This window comes from Chelonia mydas, chromosome 10 (genome assembly GCF_015237465.2).
Source record: "Chelonia mydas isolate rCheMyd1 chromosome 10, rCheMyd1.pri.v2, whole genome shotgun sequence".
Classification (NCBI taxonomy): domain Eukaryota; kingdom Metazoa; phylum Chordata; order Testudines; family Cheloniidae; genus Chelonia; species Chelonia mydas.
In genome coordinates, this window is record NC_051250.2 from 53,741,150 (window position 1) to 53,758,474 (window position 17,325).

General features: G+C 39.7%; 1 protein-coding gene across 4 annotated transcripts in view; it reads left to right on the plus strand.

The window, feature by feature from the left end:
* OTUD7A (OTU deubiquitinase 7A) overlaps positions 1–17,325 on the plus strand; it is a 246,605-nt gene that overhangs the window by 210,817 nt on the left and 18,463 nt on the right. For all 4 annotated transcript variants that reach the window (XR_006284337.1, XM_043524039.1, XM_037911551.2 and 1 more), the window contains 2 exons: positions 5,720–5,847; positions 10,113–10,262. Coding sequence is in view for 3 of the 4 variants with exons in the window: in XM_043524039.1 (XP_043379974.1) it covers positions 5,720–5,847; positions 10,113–10,262 (278 nt within the window). In the remaining variant the exon portion in view is untranslated. The remainder of the gene's footprint in view (positions 1–5,719; positions 5,848–10,112; positions 10,263–17,325) is intronic.

A 17,325-nucleotide genomic window follows, 5' to 3' on the forward strand; every position in this document is an offset into this window, starting at 1 on the left:
GGGCTTTTGCTCAGTGGACCAAAGTGATCAGTATGGAGACTGTAAGCTCTTTGGGGCAGGGTCTGTCTTTTGTTCTGTGTTTATATGCTATCTAGCACAACAGGGTCCTGCTCCACAACTGGGGCCCATAGGTGCTGCCACAAGACAAATTAATAATAATAATAATAATAATAATAGTTTTCTCTCTCCTTCCTCCACAAACTGGATGTCAGGCAAGGGGCAGCTATACAACTGACTGCAGCCATTACTAATAGCCCACAACCCCACATGGGATTAGTAGCCAATGGATTCACACAATTTGGAGATCCATTGGCTACACACGCCCATAAACTTCCTTGTCAAACAGAGGCTAGAGAGTCTACCTCCATGGTTGTTCACCTTCCCATTCCACCCCCACATCAGTCTAACAGTTCCCACAACATTTTGGGTTTCCCACACCATAAGGATTTCATCCTAGCTGTGTAAGTCCTCACAGATTTAGAACGTACTTTAGTGGTTCTTCTAGTATTTGTTATTGCCCTTTCTCTTTTCCATCTTTCCCTATGATAAGAGGTCATACTGGAGTATGTTCTTGACTTGAATCCTAACTCTGTACTGTCTTCAGAGTGTAACACTGTGATCTTTTTGGTTGTTTTGCCTCATTCAATAATGAAAGGAATCTCTGTGTTCATGTGTTTAATTTTGCTCAGAGCTATTTGGTGTTTTTACGTTAAGATGTAAAAAAAAAAAGAGAGAGAGAAAGAAAAGGGGATACAGTATAAAAGAAAAGATCTAATATATTTTTTAGCCTTTGTCGTCTAAGTCCAAATACTCACTCACTATTTGGAAACAATATCCAAATTTGCCGAGTTAAAGTGTGAGGTCATCCTAAGAAATACTGAAGCAGGTTTGAAATAATCTTCTGGGAGAGACAAAGAGATAGACAGTTTGGAGAAAATGAATAATGGGAAAGTATGTGAACTGGGATCTGTTAAATCTCATACACTAGGAACAAATAACTTCTCAGCAATATTCACTTTCCCCTTCAACCTCCTTCCATTTTCACAGTTTAATTAGCAATCGCAGTAGACTGGGAATCACACCACTATCACAAGGTAAATTGTGAAGTAAAAAGTGACTTTATTTATTTAATCTTAAATATTAAAATATTTCTTACATTTCTAGAGCCTTTCATCCTAAAAGATGATAAAATGCTTCACAAACTTCATCTATACAGGGAATATTTCACCTACTCCGGAAATGCAACCCCTCTAGAATAATGTGCACCCACTCGTTAACAGCTCATAGAGCTGCTAGTCAACAGTTTAGGACAGGAAGTGAAGAAAAATGCCATAGGATGAAGTTGATGAGGGGATTTTAGGTAGAAAGAATGTATCCAAATTATTAATTGATCAGGAAATCAATGTTTACCCCCTGAGTCTTCTGAGGTGTCCCTGGGATCTTTGATTACCACCGATAATAAGCACATCTTTGTTGTCTCATCCAAAAGAAAACACATCCAGCAGCCTAAGGTCTCTGAGTCCACTCCTAACCGCATGCTGGATCATTGGTTCAATACTAACACAAAGCAAGGATTGCTACTTCCTGAGTACCAGCACCACTTCCTGCTGCATCATGGTTTTTCCCTAGAGTTCCCTTATCCAAATAGTAGGAGTAATAGTAGCAGCAGTATTACATAGCGCACACACCACGTCTGTCCCTTATGGAAGGTGGTTATAGAATGGAGTTATAATTTTTGAGAGAAAGGGCAGCCTTTACAGTCATAGGATTTGTGCATGGGGTTGGTATATAGATGAAGGAGACCCTCAAAATATAGAAGTGGAAGGAAAAGTCTTTGGACCTCTACTGATCTGACAATTGAAATTGCCATTAAATTTTTTGAGGAAAAAAATGAAACATTTGCAAAAACTTTCATTGAAAATGTGTTTTTGATTTTTTCCCAATCTCTGCCAACTAGCAGTGTTGCAGTGCTAACTAGCAGTGTTGCTGCCTTCCCTATCTGAGGTCCTTGTGCACCTTCATCCGAGTTGTGGCTGCATTTCTCTGTGGCTGTGTGGATGTTCTTGTAAAGCATGTTGAGTTCCATCAGGAATAAAGTGCACTATCCTCTCGAAATATATGAACTAGATGATATTATAATTCACAGTACAAAGAGGATAATTCTGCTTCCCCTCTTATACATTAATGTGTGTTCAAGTTGCCATATCACTGAAAGAAAAGAAATAATCTACCAATTAAGCGAACGTGTATTGCTTTAAAAATTGAAAATATGCATTTGAAAAAATAGATCTAATTTCTGCTAATTAGTTTGATATATTTCTCTCTTTCTTTTGTATTGTGCCATAAATTATTTCTGTAAATTCGCCAAAAAAAATTAAAATATGCAGCCACTATATATATATCCTCACCTTGGAGATTTGTTTTTTGCTTCAGTTTTCTCAAAAAGTCTGTAATAAGGAAAGAAACTTCTTCAGTGAGACATGTTAAGAATAGACAAACAGTGAACCATTGCTTCTGGCTACCCATTTGTCTGTATCTTTTGGATGGTCGCTTTCGGTCACAGATTTCTATAAAATGTTCTTTTAAAGAAGGGCACTCAAGGTTCAGTTCACTTCCACTCTTTGTATTGCATTCTGAAAACTTTCAAAGCCGCTGTCTCAGCAGCACTTTCTATAGACAGTTGATTTATTTCACAAGGTACAGACTCCTAGTCAGTGTTTTTTGTTTGTTTGTTTTTTAACTTTTTCAGTGTTTTACAAAGGCAAGAGGATATAGCATTGCTTAGGAAAAATCCATTTTCTCCCAGTAAGGCTCTATAAATGACATTTATTTTACTGAATATTGATCACAGCATAAGTCTCATAGACTTATCATTCCTGAGGCGCAGGAGAACTGGAGGATGAGGTGCAGAAATTGTCTCAGTAAAAGACATGGACGGTACAATATAAGAGTGATGTACTGGAATTGCCCATGCACTTCCTATACTTCTAGATAAGATTTTTCAGCTAATTCCTCCCACGTAGTTTAAATATTACTCTAGAGAATTACACAATATATAGAAGTTTTGCATGCTAAACAGAAAAGGGCCAGATATTCAGTTATTTGTATGTCAGCTAGGAATCTGGACCATGGCCCTTATGTCAGAGAAAAATCTCTCCTTAACTCACACCATTCCCTGTTTTCAAAAAATGACAGTATTCCTCAGCTATCTGTAACTGTACCAAAGCATTTGTGCAAGATGTAGCATTTGGGGCTATTACTATAGAACACTGAAAGTGCTACTTTTCTTCCTTGTATGTGAGAGACAGAGACCCGTGAGAGTGAACTCAGAAAACCTTTATTGATCCTGAATATGGGATCAGTTTTCACCATGATAAAAAGATTAACAATGGAATGCCATATCCTGTATAATAGGGCACGCATTGTTTTATATATTTCTTGGTGAGATGGAAAAGTGAACAGTGATGCAGTAATATTTATAGGCAAAAACATTATTTAGGTAAGTCAAGAATAGAGAAAACTGAATAGTAACTTTAATTTCTCAGACACATTACTGGGTTCTAACTTAGATGTAACCAACCAGGAAAAAGAGCTGGTTATCACAGTGGATAGCTCAGTGCAAAGTTTTTATCAATGTGAAGCAGTGGGTAAAAATGCCAACAAAAATTCAGTGTATATATAAAGAAGATTGAAAACAGTACTTAAAATGTTATTATATAAATTATGCTTATGATAGTAATTATTATTATACTAATATTGTTCTACTATTCATATTATATTTACAGGTTACACTGGATTAAATTATAATTATTATGTTAATATTTTTATATGGCTTTTATATACATTAGTGGTACAGCGTTCGCTCACCCAATTAACTGTGTTCAGTTCTAGTATCCTATCTCAGATAAGATCAAGCATTAACAAAAGGGGTTAAGAGATGGGTGACAGAATTATTAGAGGGATGGAAAAACCTGGAACAAATATTGAAAAAGATTAGGGTGCAATCCTGGACCCGCTGAAGTAAATGCAATTCCCCACCAACTCCCCCCATTGACTTCAGCAGGGCCAGGATTTCACCTTAGAAATGTTTTACGTTTGGAGTGAAAATGAATAAATGGGGACAGAAAGGGGCTTTGAAATAATATTATAAATAAGTAAATCCTGTTGTAAATAGATTTGTGATTCCACATCCTTCAAGATGTGCACCAAAAAGTTCTATTTGTGCATAACAATAAGAAGGGCACGTGCATCACTGTTCACTTTTCTGTCTCACCAAGAAACATATTAAACAATGTTTGCCCTGTTACACAGGATAGGGCATTCCACTGTTAATTTGGGAGAATGTTTAGGCGGAGAACACTTCAATCTCTCTGGTCACTTGATTACAGACCTAAAAGTGGCAATTCTTCAACAAAAAAACTTCAAAAACAGACTCCAACTAGAGACTGCTGAATTGGAATTAATTTGCAAACTGGATACAATTAACTTAGGCTTGAATAAAGACTGGGAGTGTATGGGTCATTACACAAAGTAAAACTATTTCCCCATATTTATTCCCCTCCCCCCGCTGTTCCTCAGGCGTTCTTGTCAACTGCTGGAAATGGCCCACCTTGATTATCACTACAAAAGGTTTCCTTCCCTTCCCCCCCCCCCCCCCGGCTCTCCTGCTGGTAATAGCTCACCTTACCTGATCACTCTCGTTACAATGTGTATGGTAACACCCATTGTTTCATGTTCTCTTGTATATTAATCTCCCCACTGTATTTTCCACTGAATGCATCCGATGAAGTGAGCTGTAGCTCACGAAAGCTTATGCTCAAATAAATTGGTTAGTCTCTAAGATGCCACAAGTCCTCCTTTTCTTTTTGCGGATACAGACTAACACGGCTGCTACTCTGAAACCTGAACTATATATAGTATCCGAGCTTGATCTAGCTCCTGTCAAAGTCAATGGAAAGACTCCCTTTGACTTCAGGAGGAGCTAGATGAGACTCATTACAAGATCACCATAAATGAGAGTCAGATGTTCACTAGTTTCTGCTGTGGTCCTGTACAGCATTTTGAGTTTCATGATCTCTTGTCTTAAATGTGAGTTGCTTACATTGCTTCTTTCTTCGTATGACTCCAGAAACAAACAACAAAGCTAGTCAGGAAATGGACAAGAAAATTAATTTGAAGGAGATTCCTCATCTCTTCCCTAGACTCACACCCTAGTTTTTTTCTTTTTCTTTTTGTGCATATTTTGATACTGATGAAAAGACCTAGAGGCACAGGTTTAGAGACTGAAGTCCTTTCTCCACAAGGCAGGTATGACATTGGTAACAGAAGTGCCAGCTTCCTATGCTGCCATACCAATGTGCCTCAACCTTTACCTGGGAGGTGTGGGGGAATACTTGACTCTCCACCCTTGGCTTCCCTATAGAGAGTGCCAAAGGGATGGTAATTTTAGTGATAGGGACAACCATCCACTAGGAGCTTGGCTGAGAATCGCATAAAACTGGTGGCTACTAAAATGTATCAGATGGTAAAGATTTCAATCACTACTAATCTAACCTGACTTTGAAACAAAGACTGAAAGAGAAAAGGTTCCATGTGTCATTGCTAGTTCTTGTGAGACCCTTATTTCCCTCTTTCTCTTTGTCTATTATAATAACCTTGAGGGGAAAAAATTCTTCATTTGTAAGTTGATCAGCTGAGGTCATTGTGCTATGTTTTCCAGAGTTGATAATTCAGAAGATCCAGTGTATGAGAGTTTAGAAGAGTTCCACGTTTTTGTCTTAGCACATATATTGAGAAGACCAATTGTTGTTGTAGCAGACACAATGTTAAGAGACTCAGGGGGAGAAGGTAAGTCTTTCATTAGCACTTTATGCACCTAGCTAAAATAAATAAATGTAGTAGCCAAGGAATTTAAGAGCACAACACATTTGTCCATTATAACAGTCTTTATAATAATGTCCCTAAACGAGGGGTACCAGTGCAGAGCATTTCAGGGATTTTAGGTCTGTGGAGCCCATTATCTTTCATGTGACTTGATTCATGTGTCTAAAACCATATACAGCACTGTGAACATTTGCCCCATTTTAAAAACAATATTGAAATTCAGGGACTCTGTAACAAATTTATAGGGCAATCAAGCTCTGTTAGCAAAGTTCTAATTCTGCTGTATTCTTTTCTCCTTCCACACTCTGCAATCATCATTTCTCTAGCAGTGTTTATGCTTCTTTTTAATTTTTCCCTCATATACATTTCCTTTTAAAATTTGAGCCCTTGTTTAATATAAAAGTCACCGAATTTAAAAACACATTCTATAGTGGTATGGCTTATCTAATGGGCTTTGGATCAAGTCCTGGGTCTTAATACATTTTTAAGGCTAGATCAACTTATTTTATTTTCCTGTTGACGTATTAAAAGAGGGTAGGCAAATATTGCAATTCATGTGGACTGTACCATGTGAATTAGGACACCAATAGCAAACCACTAAATAATGAATTGTGCAATGTATCATCAAATCAAATAGTTTGCGAACAATTTGTGCACTAAAATGTGTTCTCAGAAAGTGGTTTGAACCATTTCAAGTAATGAACACATTTATAAAGTTCAATTTGTTTGCGCACAAAAAAAGTGAAGTTTATCCAATAAACTATTCACTATGAATAATTTGCCCAGTTCCCATTATAGTCCTATTTTTTTCTCAATGTTTTTGCATATGTTATCCTATGATGGGTCTTTGTATGTAATAACACTTATTATTAATGTTGTCCCAAAATTCCCACTATAAGTCCCTGTTTACAGTTGCTTATAACTTTGCCAAACTATAACCACTTAGGCTAAAATTTTCCATGCTGAGTGTCTGCCTTAGGCTGAATTCTTTTGGAAAATTTCAGCTAAATTTGTTTGGCTATTTCTGAGAACGAAGCTGGGCGGACCTGTATTGTTTGCCCAGGTTAAAAAAAATTCTAGTGATCTCTTCTTTGAGAAGCTCCAACACTCTTATGCTTTGGAGCAGGGATTTGAAATTTAGCAGGGCTTGGCCTTAATGTCAGAGAAGTGCCTTTTGCCATCCCCATCTAAATCCACCCAAATTTGGCCAAGCCTTTGAAAAATCACTGTTCACACATGCCCAGGCAACCTTAATTCTGGTATTTCCTAACTTGCAACCTTAATAGTGTTCTCTTAACGTAGTTTTCAGTTCACCAGCAGAGCTGGAACCTTTAAATCCACGCCACAAACCTTTGCCACTTGAGGTAATAGCATAAGTGATAGCAGTAGCAGGCTATCATTCTCTATGTGCACCAACACTGGAGAGAGGGAGGGGGGATGAAGCACACACTTTGCCATGAGCAAGCATGAACTGCAATTTTTTGTAAAGACTTATACACTTGGATAAAACTACATATATATTTTTCCCTAGCCTCATTCTTGGAAATTCCTGAACCATTTTGGCTAAAATTTATCAAACATCTTAGCCTGACAGTCATCCAGCATGTGAAATTTCAGCTTAAATGAGTATAGTTTGTCAAACTTATAGGCAACCAAAAACAAGCTCTTATCATGGGAAGTGTTGGTTTAATCTTATGACTAGGCAGTGCTAGCATCCCTGCCTATAATATCTAGTGAATAATGCACAGTTAAATAGATCATCACATAAAAAATTATTTTTTCGTGGTGCAGATTTTTCCATACGTTTTCCAACATTTTTATGTTACTAATTTAAAACAAGTGTTGAAATATGAGTTTAACTGGGGCAGGCTTGAAAACTAACAGTGTTTACACATAGACAGTACTTTCCTCTTCAGAGTGCCTTGCAAACATTAATTCATCTTTGCTGCCTCCTACCCAGCTGTGAAGTAGGTAAGTGTTATTAATTATCCTCATTTTACAGATGGGCAAACTGCAGCAGAGTCTAAGTGATTTTTCTAAAGTCACAGAGGGAGTCATTCTCAGCGCTGGATTTAGAATTCAGGAATTCCTAGCTGCTAGTCTGTTACTCAGACCAGTAGACCATGTTTACTTTTCCATGAAGAAATTATTAGTGGTTTTGTGGAGGCAAAAAAAGGTGTTCTAGTCTCTGCTTAATGGACTATTGTTTTGAATGCTATAGTTATATGAAACTTATGACTTGCCTCATGTATAGTATAAGAGCCTCTGTAAAATAATTAGGCTCCTGTATAATAATGCATTAATTGGTACTCTGACGTTCCCCTCTGGTATTATCTAGACCGGTGATCTGCTAGGTCACTCCAATCCTTGACTCTGGGAGCCAGCCTTACCCTGCTCTGCTCTGAGAACCCCCACTCCTGGGCTGTTCACACACAGCCTCTAGCATGTAATCCGCTCCTTGGACTGTGCAACCTAATGACACTAGCCAGTATCTCCAGTCCCAGACACAACCCTAGGAACCTACGTCTTGCAGTGTCCAGTTATGCCCGCTTGACGCTGTAAGCTTATATGAGTTTGTCAATTTAACAAAGAAACTGATATGTCCCAGGCTTGTTATCCCAAGGGGAGTCTCTGACACACTTCAAACCAAATGCACTGCTTCAGGTAAAATAAGCAAACAGATTTCTTAACTATAAAGATAGATTTTAAGTGAATATAAGTCAAAACATAACAAGTCAGATTTAGTCAAATGAAATAAAAGCAAAACACATTCTGAGCTGATCTTAACACTTGCAATGCCCTTACAAACTTAGATGCTTCTCACCACAGGCTGGCTGGTTGCTTTTCAGCCACGTTCTCCCCTTTGATCAGCACTTCAATCGCTTGGTGTGGTGTCTGTAGATGTAGGTGGAAGAGAGAGGGAGGGCGTGGCAAATGTCTCTCCCTTTTATCATGTCCTTTCTTCCCTCTTGGCTTTGCCCCCTCCCCTTCAGAGTCAGGTGAGCGTTACCTCATCGCAGTCCCAAACTGACCAAAGAAAGGGGGGTGACTCCCTCCAGAGTCTAACAGATTCTTTTGTTGTTGCCTAGGCCAGCATCCTTTGTTCCTGTGAGGCTGGGCTGGGTTTGTTCCATACCTGTCCTGATGAGGTGTGAACTGCCTTTTCGTTCTTGGAGAGTTTTTGCCTGGGCTTGCTTTGAGCCATGTGGATACATTTTCAGCCCCATAACTATATACGTGAAATTATAACATTACTATAATATTACTGTAGCAATTACTATAACATCACAAAAACAACCATGCGCAGTGCATTATGAGCCTTCTGAAGACACCCAACATGACAAACTTTGCATTGGATACCACACAATCATTTTATTAAGATGAACATGGGGGTGTAGAGTGTTCCCCTGAGGTATAGAGTATCACAGGTACATTTAAATTTTCAGGCACCTATTCTCTAAAACCTCTGCCACTTTAACAAAAATAACTAGAAAATGTAATATATGATGATAATAAGTTGGCCAAATCAATGCGTGAACAGGGCTTAGAAAAAATCCTTCACCAATATACAATAGTTGAATGAAATATCAAAGAACATAAAGGAAAAAGGAACACAGACACTTGAACTCTCCCCTTGCAGAGACAGTACTCATAACAAATTGTAAATGAGCACTACATATGCAACAGTAATCAAAGAAAATTTGTTTGGCAAAGAAAACTAGTAGCCAAGAAAATAATCAGACTACATTGCCAAAAAAAATTTGATACCGCATGTTTGGTGCCAATAATGAGAAACTTTTCCTTGTAACTAAAAATAGTCCCTGGAAAATTCAATTCTGCTCATATGTATCAGACATGAAGTTCCTATTATTAGTTACATCTTTTAGTTATGGTTACATCTATTAGTTACAGTTACATCTTCACTAATAAACCATTGCAATTAGGAGAGAATTTGGGACAGGAACCAAATTGTTTCATAATTATTTCTAAATTCATAATTCCTTTAAAATTTTACCATGAGACTTGAACTATTCTTTAGACTATTTTCAACAGCAAAGAATTAGGTTTTCCCCTCACTTAACACTACCTGCTGAAACCCACATGTAGCTCTGATAATGCTGTGTAGTGACTGGTATAAATTATATAAATAATGTCAGGGTTCATTTTCTCGCTCCATCCCATTTTTTATGACTTGTTTACTTCAAGAAATCTTGCATCTGTCTTTGCAGCATTTGCACCTATCCCATTTGGAGGAATTTACTTGCCACTGGAAGTTCCACCTAACCGATGTCACTGCTCACCTCTTGTCCTGGCTTACGATCAAGCGCATTTCTCTGCTCTTGTATCCATGGAACAAAAAGATCAACAGAGAGAACAAGGTATGCTGAGGAATTTCCTGTCTAGTCAATATTTTGTGGTGGAGTGAAATGCAAAGTGCTCATTGCTGTTTTTATCTCTCTAAAAGGAAACGGCACCCATTGGATTTTACTGTAACATACTGGGTAGGCTCATTTTAATTATCTAAGAACAAGACTGGAGCCAAGAGCTTCTGAGTTCTAACCTTTGCTCTAATGCTGATTCTCCCTCTTTGACATTGTGCTTAACCCCTTTGTGTCAGCTTACATATATGGAAATGAGATAATACTACTCACCTGTTTTACACTGGGGATCCTGAAGGAATTCATTAATTAGGGTTAGTAAAGTGTTCTGAAGATGAAAAGTGAGTCACGCAGCTGCTGTTGAAAGCTTACATACGGTATGTCTACACTGCGATTAGGAGGTATGATTGCAGCTCACGGAGGAGCTCAGAGCCAAGTTAGTTTTGATCTAGCTAGATCAAAGCTAGCTCAAGTACCAATAGCAGTGTAGTCAGGGCAGAATGGGTGGTGGCACAGGCTAGTCTCCTTAGTACAGCCCTCCCAGGACCTTGGGTAAACGGCTAGAAGCTAGACCATGCTAGCCATAGCTACACTGCTTTTGTTACTGGAGCTAGCTTTGGTCTTGTTGTGTGCTACAGTCATACCTCCTGATTGTGGTGTAGACGTACCCCTACTGAAAAGTATCTTTTGAGTTGTGTATTAAACATATTTTTCTTTTTAAAAAATTAGTTAAAACCTTTATTTCTGATCCACTTGCTGACATCTGTTCTTCTGCAAAAAAAAAAAATGATAGCTGTATAAAGACTGTTTTACCATAGGTTTGTATACCAGGCTTCAGTCTATTGAAATATTGGGCTAAGAATGGGAAGAATCTTAGGGCCTGATTCAATCCTACATCAAGAATTGAGGAGCTGGTCATAGCTCCCTGATCCTGAATGCCAATCTGCACCAGTCTCAACGATGTTTAGGGAATCTGCTCAGCTGTTCTAATGTAAGTCTCTGATGTAGGGTCCTTAATGGATGATATGCTAGTGGGGGATAGGCCTAGTTCCACCACATCACTCTTTTCCACAGCACAAACCCTACTCTTGGGGTGATGGGATAGCTAGTGCAGACCTAGATGTGGCACATCTATGCCAGCTGGGACCTCACTTGTGCCAGGGTAATTCTTTGCTGACTTTTTATAGCCATTTTCCAGCCCCATTGTAGCACTTCAGAGATGTAAAGAGGCCAGATCTCAATAGAGAATCCACCCATAATTGTACAAAGGGTTTGTTGTCCTCCCGCTCCATATGTGTTTCCCATTACCGTGAGAGGTAGGAAGATGGTAAACCCTTTCAACAGTAAAACTCTTAGGTTTATTTAATTAGAGCATCCTAACACATTGCAGGCTCAACCAGCCAGCCTAACCCTGATGCCCTACTGGGCCCATGTTATTCCAAAGCTTGTAACTTCATGCAGGGTGGTGCACAATGAATCCACCCAGGCTCATGAGTGCTCAGGCCTCCTCACAAGTTCGTTCCCCCTCGGTACTGATGGAAAGGTAATGCTTAAGTCAGAGGAAAGACCATTAGTCCATCCTGATCTCTGCAGGGTCAGGAAAGCCTCTCCCCACAGACCCCAATAATAATGTCCCCACTGAGGGGAATCTAACCCCAGCTGCAAGGACAACTTACCAAAATGTGTGATCCTGTGAAACAAACCATCAGTTAAGTGAATCACAAAACTCACGCTTACTCAGCAAGTGCAGACATTTCTGCTGATGGAGACTGATACCGCACGCAATCAGGAAGGCAAAGGAGATGGAAGGGAGGGTGGGATTTGCATAATGGTGAGGGGTGGAGCAGAAAGACCCCTGCTTGCTCCCTGTTCTGCCTTTTATGGATGGCAGTCCACCGGCCAATCCCACAGACTTCAGCAGTCCCCTAACCAGGAAGGGCTGAAATGGTGCAGCCTGCACTTTGGTGTTGCCCACCCTCCCAGTCCAATGCCAGCTGTCATAGCCTCTCGCTGACTGTTTGAATTACGCTTTTGGAGGGTACCACATAGTCTGAGGAAAACGTACAGCACATCAACAGCAACGTTCTGATTGTTAAACCAGGATGGAAATTAGTTTATGATCTGTGACACGGCTCACGTATGTATGCAGATGTTGCAGATATCCACGTGCCAAAAATACATGTCATCAATCAACTTTATATATCCCTGTGCTGGGGGAGGGGGGGGAAGCAGCAGCTTTCATTTCTCTAGTTTACGTTAAATTATTTATTTTACCTTTGAACACTGTGTTCCACATTTTCATACATGTGCAAGCTGTATGCGTGTGCGACAACTATTACCATGCTTCTGCATGTAGTCACAGCAACTGCGTGTGCATGGAACATTTATGCAGGTAACTGTTAATTGGCTTGTGTAATCACTACAAATGCACACATAATCACAAAAATCCATATGTATGGGCAGTTATAACCACTTGGACACGTATGTACCTTGAGAATTTCTAATTGAATATTTGCGAGGGAATGGTTGAGGGAGTTATAATACACTATCATGAATAGGAAAAAGTGTGGTTAAACATTAAAAAAATCTAATTTGCCCCAAACAACATGCAACAGATAGAGGCAATATTTTATACTAAAGCAAAAAACTTTCATATGAAATCAGCTCTTATGAAAATATCAAGTTGCTCTTCTACAATTTCTAGACATTGAAAGTTTAATCAGTTAGCCACTAACAGCAATTCTTCTCCATTTTCAAGTGACATGTACAAAGATATCCTCCTGATGTAGTACTACAGCATTCATTTCAGACCTCACTTCATCTGTTCCCTGACAGTATATGTTAAGTTCCATTTAATTGTGCAAGATTCAGTTTTCCTCAAAGAAAAGGAGGACTTGTGGCACCTTAGAGACTAACCAATTTCTTTGAGCATAAGCTTTCGTGAGCTACAGCTCACTTCATCGGATGCATTCAGTGGAAAATACAGTGGGGAGATTTATATACGTAGAGAACATGAAACAATGGGTGTTACCATACACACTGTAACGAGAGTGATCACTTAAAGTGTATGTATATAAATCTCCCCACTGTATTTTCCACTGAATGCATCCAATGAAGTGAGCTGTAGCTCACGAAAGCTTATGCTCAAATAAATTGGTTAGTCTCTAAGGTGCCACAAGTCCTCCTTTTCTTTTTGCGAATACAGACTAACACGGCTGCTACTCTGAAACCTTTTCCTCAAAGGTGATTGTTACGCTGTCTGTAGTGGCTCATGACTGTAATGCCTACCTCAGGGCAGACTGTCATAAACAGGACAGACACCCCCAAACTGGTGATTTGTTCTATAATTAGATTTCACCAAGCCAGTAACATATGTGAATTCCTGGATCACTTTAACAGTCTTGCCATCGAGTTACAGACAGTTCCCTTAGACTCTCCAGTCTATCTTGCCACCAAGGCAAACTGGACTTAATGATAAATGGTCACTTACACCAAAAATCACACACTACTCAGGTTGCTTCCGGTTCAAAAAGACCAGTCATAGAATCATAGAATATCAGGGTTGGAAGGGACCTCAGGAGGTCATCTAGTCCAACCCCCTGCTCAAAGCAGGACCAATCCCTAATCAAATCATCCCAGCCAAGGCTTTGTCAAGCCTGACCTTAAAAACTTCCAAGGAAGGAGATTCTACCACCTCCCTAGGTAACGCATTCCAGGGTTTCACCACCTTCCTAGTGAAAAAGTTTTTCCTAATATCCAACCTAAACCTCCCCCACTGCAACTTGAGACCATTACTCCTTGTCCTGTCCTCTTCTACCACTGAGGATAGTCTAGAACCATCCTCTCTGGAACCACCTCTCAGGTAGTTGAAAGCAGCTATCAAATCCCCCCTCATTCTTCTCTTCTGCAGACTAAACAATCCCAGTTCCCTCAGCCTCTCCTCATAAGTCATGTGTTCCAGACCCCTAATCATTTTTGTTGCCCTTCGCTGGACTCTCTCCAATTTATCCACATCCTTCTTGTAGTGTGGGGCCCAAAACTGGACACAGTACTCCAGATGAGGCCTCACCAATGTCGAATAGAGGGGAACGATCACGTCCCTCGATCTGCTCGCTATGCCCCTACTTATACATCCCAAAATGCCATTGGCCTTCTTGGCAACAAGGGCACACTGCTGACTCATATCCAGCTTCTCGTCCACTGTAACCCCTAGGTCCTTTTCCGCAGAACTGCTGCCTAGCCATTCGGTCCCTAATCTGTAGCTGTGCATTGGGTTCTTCCGTCCTATGTGCAGGACCCTGCACTTATCCTTATTGAACCTCATCAGGTTTCTTTTGGCCCAATCCTCCAATTTGTCTAGGTCCCTCTGTATCCTATCTCTGCCCTCCAGCGTATCTACCACTCCTCCCAGTTTAGTATCATCCGCAAATTTGCTGAGAGTGCAATCCACACCATCCTCCAGATCATTTATGAAGATATTGAACAAAACCGGCCCCAGGACCGACCCCTGGGGCACTCCACTTGACACCGGCTGCCAACTAGACATGGAGCCATTGATCACTACCCGTTGAGCCCGACAATCTAGCCAACTTTCTACTCACCTTATAGTACATTCATCCAGCCCATACTTCTGTAACTTGCTGACAAGAATACTGTGGGAGACCATGTCAAAAGCTTTGCTAAAGTCAAGAAACAATACATCCACTGCTTTCCCTTCATCCACAGAATCAGTAATCTCATCATAGAAGGCTATTAGATTAGTCAGGCATGACCTTCCCTTGGTGAATCCATGCTGACTGTTCCTGATCACTTTCCTCTCGTGTAAGTGCTTCAGGATTGATTCCTTGAGGACCTGCTCCATGATTTTTCCGGGGACTGAGGTGAGGCTGACTGGCCTGTAGCCCCCAGAATCCTCCTTCTTCCCTTTTTTAAAGATTGGCACTACGTTAGCCTTTTTCCAGTCATCTGGGACTTCCCCCGTTCGCCACGAGTTTTCAAAGATAATGGCCAATGGCTCTGCAATCACATCCGCCAATTCCTTTAGCACTCTCGGATGCAACTCGTCCGGCCCCATGGACTTGTGCACGTCCAGCTTTTCTAAATAGTCCCTAACCACCTCTTTCTCCACAGAGGGTTGGAGTCATTTACCCTAAATCTGTTGGTACCCTAGATCTTACCCCAAAGACAACTCCTCTAGGCAATCCTGTAATAAACTATCTAAAGGTTTATTAATTAGGAAAAAGAAATGAGTTATTTACAGGTTAAAGCAAGCAAACATATACGCACAGATGAGTTACCCTCTAAATCCTAAGAGTAACAGAGTTGTAGTGATCTGTCAATTCAAAGTGTCTTTTAGGGCAGACCCCAGAGGTAACCCCCAAGATCTTTGGCTTCTCTGGCTCTGTGAGAGTTCAAACAGCAAAGAGATGAAAAATCTTCATAACAACTGCTTTTATTTCCCTCTTCCAGCATTCAAAGCGATGGGACGAGGCCTTCTGCATGTACTTCTCCATGGGGCAATTAACAAAGCTTTTGTCTTTTAATGGCCCACTTAAATTTTGATAGTCCTCCTGGATGGGCAGGGGGAACAATTCCAGTGCATGGGTTCACAAGTTCAGAGCAAACATTTTGCAAAGTTATAAAGCAAAACATATATATTTTCTTATAACACGGAATACAGACACTACAGGTGAAATTAATGCATGCAGCAACTTACAAGCATTTTATAGAGTCTGAACACTGAATACATTTTTATAAGACTAATACCTATTTTGAGCAAAACTAACATATAGGTTAACTGGTATGGTCTCCAGCTATGAGTTGACAGTTCTTAGCTAATGTCCACAGCTTGGACAAGAGCTGTCATCTGGTTAATGGTGCAAATGCAGTTTTCCTCAAGGTTGATAATGGATACCTGCTTTTGTTATAATGAAAAGGGACTCTGTTTTTGTAAATGACACATGAATTACAGCTTGACAGATCAGTACAATACAATTTTACAAATATCTCTTTGTACATATAGAATTTTCACATGCAAAAGTCTTCATCTATGTGAAGAGGGTGAATGTCACCCCCGTGCAGAAGGTCAGCATAATGCCAATGTACCACTTAGTCCTAGTTAAGCCCTCAGATATGTAATAAAAATGGGGATTCTTTTGTTTATGAAATAATATAAATTTTTTCCCTCCAATGGGAACCATCAAACACATTTTAAAATCTTTTGCACAATGTACAGAAATTATTTTGAGTTAATGCAGGGAAGGGGTTTTCTTTTTTATAAATGTTGGTCTAAAATATTAAATCCTGGAAGCTAAGGCATCCAAAGATAGAGGCCACTTTTGAAAATTTGGGCATATATTCCTCAACCTTTTTACTGGCCCCAGAAACATTTGCTGCTGGCTGACGACAGAATGGACAGTACAGGTGCTGGCAAAGTCACTCAAAATAAATAATGTGACAAAAGAAGTTATCACATTAAAAGTCTAAGACAACTTAGACTGGGAGCTCTTTGGGGGAGAGAGACTGTTTTTTTTGTTCTGTGTTTAACACCTTACACAGTGGGGTCCAGTCCATGACTGGGGATCTTAGGCATTATGGGTAATACAAATAATAAATAATAATAATAATTACATAGTTTTGTGGGAACATCATGACAATTAAAATTGTTTCCATTAGTGTATACTTGCACTATTACAAATTGCTACAAATGTGTATTAAAGGACCAGTTCTGCCAAATACTTGCTACTGGGCATAACACTAGCTATTATGAGTGGTCCCATTAAAGCCAAGTCACAGTATTCAGCATTATGCCCAGTGGCAAGTGTTTCCAGGATCTGCCCCTACTACTGTGGAAGAAACAATATGATATTTTATTGCATTAATTAAAAAATAGTATGTTGTATAATTAACATTACATCATACAGAAACACAAGGGGCAGAGTTAAGGTTGTGTGTGAAATGTTCATTTTGTCATTTTCTGACTTTTGAATGCTTAAACAGGCCCCCTCACTGTACACTTATTTTTAGAGGTGCTTGGATGAAATATAAAATAGAACGGTTGTCT